The 7623-nt window shown below is 34.0% G+C and overlaps 1 protein-coding gene across 1 annotated transcript; it reads right to left on the reverse strand.

Moving 5' to 3' along the window:
- Nucleotides 1–576: 576 nt before the first annotated feature.
- Nucleotides 577–3571, reverse strand: LOC107879280. Its single transcript, XM_047397615.1, has 7 exons — nucleotides 3379–3571; nucleotides 2752–3070; nucleotides 2541–2667; nucleotides 2418–2456; nucleotides 2163–2261; nucleotides 1038–1145; nucleotides 577–936 (listed from the first exon to the last, which is right to left on the reverse strand). Exons 1-7 carry the CDS (start codon nucleotides 3569–3571, stop codon nucleotides 577–579), a joined length of 1245 nt encoding a protein of 414 aa, XP_047253571.1.
- Between the last annotated feature and the right edge of the window lie 4052 nt (nucleotides 3572–7623).

Raw genomic sequence — 7623 nt, forward strand, 5'->3', positions numbered from 1 at the left:
GTCGCTATATTGCTCGTTGCAAACCTCATAGCAATAAAAAATTAAATTTCGTCCCAAAATTTGTGACCAATTAGCGACGAAACAATTTGATTGTTGATATTACTAACGTACATTTCCGTTGCTATAGCATTGCTATTTCCAAAATTCATTTTGGTCGTGGCTTAATTTATGACAGAATATTTTATCATTGATCCGTTGCAACATAATTTGATCTACTTATTTAGCAACCAAATTTATCCATCGCTAAAGTTTTTCAGTAGCTACGACTGATGTTAGTCACTAATTTTTTGTCTCTAATTACAGCCGTCTTTAGCAACTAAATTAATCCGTCCCTAAAGTTTTTCAGTAGCAACGACAAAAGTTAGTCACTAATTTTTGTCGCTAATAATTTTATAAGAAAATAGTTGAAACACGTAAATTATAAAATGATTAAATATCCAACATTCAAATAGATAGCAAAATTCACAACAATTGTGTCCAACACCCACAATTTCAAGTATTTTATCAAACATAAACTAATGTCAAAATAGTCTATCAAAAATTAGTGCAAGATCATGGACTACAAATAATATGAAGCTACGAATCAACGTCGTCATCATTATCATCAGTAGGAGGAGGATCAAGCACGACCCCATCTTGTACCCTAGTACCACCAACACGATCAATAACTATCGGAAGAAAATGAGTAGTAAGGGCCGAAATCAATTGCTTCACCAACTCCTCCATATTTGTTGTCGGTAAAGAAATCGAAGGTGGTACTGATGATGTGGAAGCATTGCAGGCACATAATTTTTTACCAAAGTAACTTGTAGCTTCAGATCCAAGACCAAACAATCTTTTCTTCTTTTTTCCTCCCATAGCTTCATAATATGTCTCCAATTGATCTATTTCAGATTTACATTGTACTTTTTTCCGTATAATTTCTTCATACCTTTCCTGTAACAAGTGAAGTTATTAAAATAGACTCAAGTTCATGTCAACACAAAAGAAAAATAAGAGATGAGTATCATATCGTTAGATGTAAGTTATGGACTTACATGTAGAAGTCGGGAACGCTCACCAACAAAAGATTTTTCATCATGATTATGTGTATGAACGTGCAAATGTAACTCACTTGGAGTTGAATCTCGACCTATTTTAAGAGCCTAAATAGAATTTTCAGGTATTTAGAATGAGACCAACGTACATTAGCAGTATATCAAAAGAGAATCATGACACACCACCAAGTTTCTTTTCCCTATTCTAAGCAAAAAATGTCACCAAATATGTTGGTATAGCAGCAAAATAAAGAGGAAAAAGAAGAGAGTAGCAGGAAAGAATTGTTGCAAAACAAAGAGGAAAAACAAGAGAAACTACAACAACTGCTTGCTGAAAAAATAGTATAAAACCAGCAACAGCTGCAATAACAGAAAACAACAACAGTAACAATTTTCAACAACTATTAGTGTAACAAATAAGAATGTACATGTAGAAAACAGCTGCTGCAGTTCTGGAAAACAGCAACTATTGATTTCTTGGGCAGTATGTTGCAGTTCTGGAAAATAGCTGCTTGCTGGAAAAGTTGCATAAAACCAACAACAACTGCAATAATAGAAAATAGCAGATATGTTCCATAGAGAAAATACTCTTTTTATTGCAAGATAGATAGAGGTAAGATTGTAAATACACTACCCTCACGCACACGGTGAGATTACATTAGCTACGTTATTGGTTGGAACCATGAAGTACAGTTAGGAACAAAATGAGGATATGTTTCATTGAAAAGATCTGCCGATAGAATTAATAAAAAAAAGTTGATGATTGAAGAAACATCATTAATATAAATAGTAGATAGCATTTAAATAGAAGTAAAGGATATTAAGGAAGATATTTTAGGGTTAAAATATTTGCCTTAATATCCTTGTTTTGCATCCCAAACAAGGTAGCACCACTACCAGCTGCTTGCTACGCACTTTAGACATAACCATAGCTACTAAAACAACGAAGTAACGACTTAAAAATAATTATCTATTTTAAGGTACGTAGCAGCATATCAGAGCATCACATATAGTGCCAAAATAAATTGAAAAAACTAGCATGTCAACAGCCAAAAGAACATAGCAGCGGCCCAAACAAAATAACTTTCCGGGTTGATGAACAATTTTCATGAAATATATACTTACAAGTTTTTTTCGGTGCTCTCCAGCTGTGATAGAACCACCAGTGTGTGTCCCAGCAGCTACTTCATGTCCACCACAACGATTCTTTGAATTTATCTCGGACTTGTTAACATAGTCATCACTTTACCAAAGTTCCATCCACTTTTCCCACACATGGTCATTTACAAATTCCGATTGAACTGTAGCTCTATGCTTCTTTATATTGGAAATGAAATTCTTGTAGCATAATGCAGCCTTCTTCATTTATTGTTGCTTCACCAGAACTTCACTAACGGAAGCATCCCAATAGAAATTCTTCTGAAATTCAGTTTAAAGTAATATAATTAAGTGTTAGCTGCAAACTCAAACAACTTCTATTGATTATGATCTTAAAAAACATACCTTAAATTCTCCAAAATAACCATCTTTGACATCTTGTGAAATACCTTTCCAGTTGATCCCATTAGGATCAACTTCACTTTTGAAAGACAATGTAATGGAACTGGAGCATTTGGAAGATGGTTCCAACCTGTACAACATCAAATTCAAAATCAATAACACTACACAACATCTATGTACAAAAATAGTAAACATATAAGTAGTAGGTACTAACCCTGAAAAAGTAAAAAAAATAAGGCCTGGGCTATTGTTACGACTAGAATCTCCTGAAGCAGATACATTTCTCTGACTAGATATTGCCTCAGCTGCTGTGTTTCTTTGAGCATTCATATTCTGTCCTGTTGGGCTACTTTGGTTAGGTGAAATAGGAGATATCTCAGGAATGATCGGTGTTTGATCGGGTGGCATGATCGGAATGGAACTTGTATCATCCTGTTCGGTCACTGGAGCTGGAATAGAAGGAATTTTTGCATGATTAGCAGCCTTACTCCTGCCTATGGACTTGCTGGTACGATATCCATCTCGAGTCATATCTGAAAAAATAACGGTGTCATTAGATTATCACTATTAAAAATCAAATTAAAATGATGCAATATGAAAAATTAGCAGATTATTAAAAGGAAACCAAAAACTTATAAAGTAATGATATCTTAGGGAAAAATTAGTAAAAACAACATACAAAAAAGCTAAAATAACACATTTTTTTGAAGCACTTGGCACAGTCTATGTTTTGAACTAAAAACAAACTACAACAAAGCTAAAATAGCAGATTCCGTTGTTTCTTAGTAAAAACAAAATACAACAAAGCTAAAATAGCAGATATTTGTCAATTTCTATTCACTATCTATGTCTTCTTCAAACTCTTCCTCTTCATCCTCCTCCTCTGTTTCCTCAGTTTCATATTCTTCTTCTGTACATCCATCTTGAATTTCATGATGCTCTTCAAATAAACCATCATTAAGAGGTTCATTCATTTCAAGTACACCCCTATTTGGATCATGAAATAGAATATCTTCATCTACAGAAACAGACATATCTATCTCATAGACTTCAACTTCTTCAACTTGAAAAGGAACATTCAGTTCTGAAGTTATCACAACTTTCTCAACTGGTAATTTAATAACATTTCAAGGTTTGACCTTCAATACAGCTAGCCAATCTTCTTTGTCCTTTTTCTTTCTTGGATAAGATACATAACAAACTTGCGTTGCTTGCATTGCAAGAATAAAAGGCCCATACTTTTTATATCGACGACGATGGTTAATATCAACCAATTTGTACCGATCATGCTTCTTAACACCGACATCTATTGTTGGGTCAAACCATTCGCATTTGAATAACACAGTTTGCTTTAAAGGTGCTTCACGGTATTCCACTTGTATGATCTCTTTTATTCGCCCATAATAATCCTTAAAATTTGGATCCGAGATACAAACTCCACTATTCATTGTTGATCTCATGCTACCATGATATTCCGTGTGAAATTTATATCCGTTAACAAAATAAACTGAATGGGATGTAGCTCCTATTAATGGTCCACGAGCAAGACTATGCAAGTATTCATTTTCAATGGGATTGCACTGAGCCTATTTAAAAAAAAGCAAAGATCTAGTTAAACATGAGAAGCCAATTTAAGTATATGCATCATTATATGAAAGTTAATATTTATTTAAATCTTAAATATTCCTTGAACCATATAACGAAATTTTCTTCAAGGCTCTCGTCTATTTCGCTTTGAGAGAGATTCGAAAAGTCTTCTTCCAAAAGTTGCAGGTACATACTTCATTGCAACAAATTAATTTATATATGAGAAGTCACGATATAAGAATAGATTTTACTATTATTAATTAAGAGAATTTGGTTACCTCACAAATGGCTCAACCTCCTCACAATTTAGTAAAATATAAGTTTGAGCCGCCTTGATTTCATCTAAGGTTAAATCTCTTTTCTTTGCTTCTCCCCAATGTCGACCTGGATGGGAGAATATTGAAAAATTTCCTTTAAGATCTTCCACAACACCACCATCGTCATTACGATTCATATTATGCTTTTTTGACATGGCATGAGGTTCAAAATAATGAGAAAATAGTTGTGTTGACTCCATTATCAAGTACGCTTCACAAATGGAACCCTCAACACTAGCTTTATTCCCAATCATCTTTTTAAGAGTTCCCAAATACCTATATACAGAAAAAGATGTAACATTATGTTTTGGAAGATTATGTATTAATTAACCGTCACAAGTTTGACATAGAGCTACATATTTACCTTTCAAAAGGATACATCCATCGATATTGCACAGGTTCAGCAACCCTTGCTTCATATGAAAGGTGCACAGGAAGATGTTCCATTGAGTCAAAGAACCCAGGAGGAAATATACGTTCCAACTTGCACAAAATTTATGGAATATCTCTCTCTAATCGCACCATATCATCACTCGTAGAGTGGTCGAAGTAAGATCCTTAAAAAATAAGCTCAATTCTATAAGTGCCTGCCACACATTACTAGGAAGTAGTTTACAAAAAGCAATAGGCATTAGTCGTTGCATGAACACATGACAATCGTGACTCTTCATTCCAAATAATCTTTTCGCATTTGTGTCTGGCAACCTACCCAAATTTGAAACATACCCATCTGGAAACTTTAAGCATTTCACCCAATTAAAGATCACTCTTGCTTCTTTGTCTAATGTATAGACAACTTTTTGATATTGGCCATTACTATCCTTTCCTAATTGAGGTCGATCACAATATTTTGCCGTATCTAACCATGACTGTGGATTATCTTTAGTTTTGTCATCAAAATTAAGAACAATGTTAAATACATTATCAAAGAAGTTTTTCTCAATATGCATAACATCAAAATTATGTTGAATCATATTAGAACTCCAGTATGACAAATCCCAAAAGATGCTTCGCTTTTTCCACCCACATTTCTTACATATTATTTTATTAACTTGTTTTGCATCTAGCTTTGTTACATTTCTTATCCATAAATTACAAATCTGGTCCATATTTCCTCTCCTATTCTATTTGTTGGGGGAGGTCTTCTGACAGTCTGGCCTTTAAGAAAGTTCTTTCGATCTCTCCTAAATGGGTGGTGCTGGTCAAGGAATATTCTGTGGCAATCAAACTAGGATTGTTTTCTTTCATGCTGCAATCTAAAAGATTGTGTTTACTCCATACAATAAGGACATGCTAATTTACCTACAGTACTCCATCCCGATAACATAGAATATGCAGGAAAGTCACTAATTGTCCACATCAAAGTTGCCCTTAATTGAAAGTTTTTCCTTTTTGAGATGTCAAATGCTTCCACACCTGTCTCCCGCAACAAGGTCAACTCCTTAATTAGGGGTTGTAGATAAGCATCAATTTTATGTTTGGGATTGGTGGGACCTGGAACAATGATAGTTAAGAACATATAAGCCTCTTTCATGCACATTCCTGGAGGTAAATTGTATGGAGTAACAATCACTGGCCACGAAGAATATTTTCTTCCAGATTGACTGAATGGTTGAAAACCATCTGTACATAACCCCAACCTGACATTTCTTGGTTCAACGGCAAAAAAGGAATGACTTTCATTGAAGTGCTTCCAAGCCTCAGAATCTGATGGATGACGCATCACACCATTCTCTTTTTTATGCTCATGATTCCATCTCATGTCAGCAGCTATAGCATGAGATGCATATAATCTTTGCAATCTCAGAATCAAAGGAAAATAATACATTCTCTTGTAAGAGACCAATTTCCTCTTACGAGATTCAACATAACGCTTATACCTTGGCTTGCTACAAAATTTACAAGATGTAAGGTGTTCATCATCATCACCCCAATACAACATACATCTTGATTCACAACAATTAATCTTTTCAACTGGCAAACTCTAGCTACGCACTAACTTCTTCGTCTGATAATAGTTATCAAGCACGATGTTATCTTTAGGTAAAGACTCCTTAAGCAATTGCATCATTTGGTTATAGCCTCTCTGTGACATATTGTTCTCCATTTTAATATTCAACATTCGAGAGACAACTGCAAGTTGAGAGAGGGATGAGCCAGGATATAATTCTGCATCAGCAGCATCTAACAAATCATAATTTTTTTTGGAAATAGGATTAGGATATTCCTCCATTGAATGTTGAAAAGGATGAGATGACTCGGGTTCACTATTTCTATAAGATTGCTAGCTTGAACCCTGAGAAAAGTTGAGACCAGATGCATCCAAAATCATTTGTCGGTATGGATTCTCTTCGAATATTGGTTGACCACTACTATGTAATGCATTACCATAAGAAGTCCCACTTATATCATCTCTTTCCCCTTGATGCTTCCAAATAAAATAGTTCTCAATAAATCCAGATTGATAAAGGTGACATTTAACAGTTTCAATATCCATGAATTTATAGTTCTGACATTTTGCACATAGATATCTAACTTTGTCACCACTCAAACGATTTGGTTGAGAACATGCAAATTGAATAAATTCATCCACCCCGGTTACAAATCTAGAGTATAAACCCCCTTGGCCATCTAACCTCTCATACATCCAACTACGCTCTAGATTATTCATGTTCCTATTAAGGTTGAAATTAAAAAAAAAGGATAATCAGTGCTAATTAACCAGCTTAATAAGAAACACGACAATTAGTCTTAATTAATAATTAACCTTGTTGGAAATGTTTATTAACAAATACGATAATGTATGATCAGGCTCTATATAAAGAGCTACTTAGCAAAGAAAGCATAATTAAGTTGATCAATTGACAGTTAAATAGTTTCACTAAATTATTCAAACTTATGCTCTTAAAGTAGAAAACAAAACTAGTTTACCTTTAAAATAAGATAAAAGTGATACATACTTTTATTTTAAGTTACAAACATAATCGAGAAGCCAACAAGCTTACCAAGAAAAATTAAAAAGTCGAAAGAAAGTTTTAAAACACATCTGATTGAATACAATACTCCACTTATTTTACCATCAATCTACAACTGCACTACACCAATTCCAGTAAAAAGACACCTGAAAGATAAGTGTATCAAATAAGTATTTGAATATATGACACACCCCGTTAACATTTTTG

This window comes from Capsicum annuum, chromosome 10 (genome assembly GCF_002878395.1).
Source record: "Capsicum annuum cultivar UCD-10X-F1 chromosome 10, UCD10Xv1.1, whole genome shotgun sequence".
NCBI lineage: Eukaryota > Viridiplantae > Streptophyta > Magnoliopsida > Solanales > Solanaceae > Capsicum > Capsicum annuum.

Bases quoted from the DNA above. Each gene is read 5' to 3' on its own strand.
- LOC107879280 (XM_047397615.1), bottom strand. From the start codon at position 3,571: ATGTCTGTTTCTGTAGATGAAGATATTCTATTTCATGATCCAAATAGG. The intron at 3,071-3,378 runs GTGAATAGAAAT...TTATTTTTTCAG, and splicing joins GTTTGAAGAAGACATAGATA to ATATGACTCGAGATGGATAT. The intron at 2,668-2,751 runs GTTAGTACCTAC...GATGTTGTACAG, and splicing joins ATTTTTTTTACTTTTTCAGG to GTTGGAACCATCTTCCAAAT.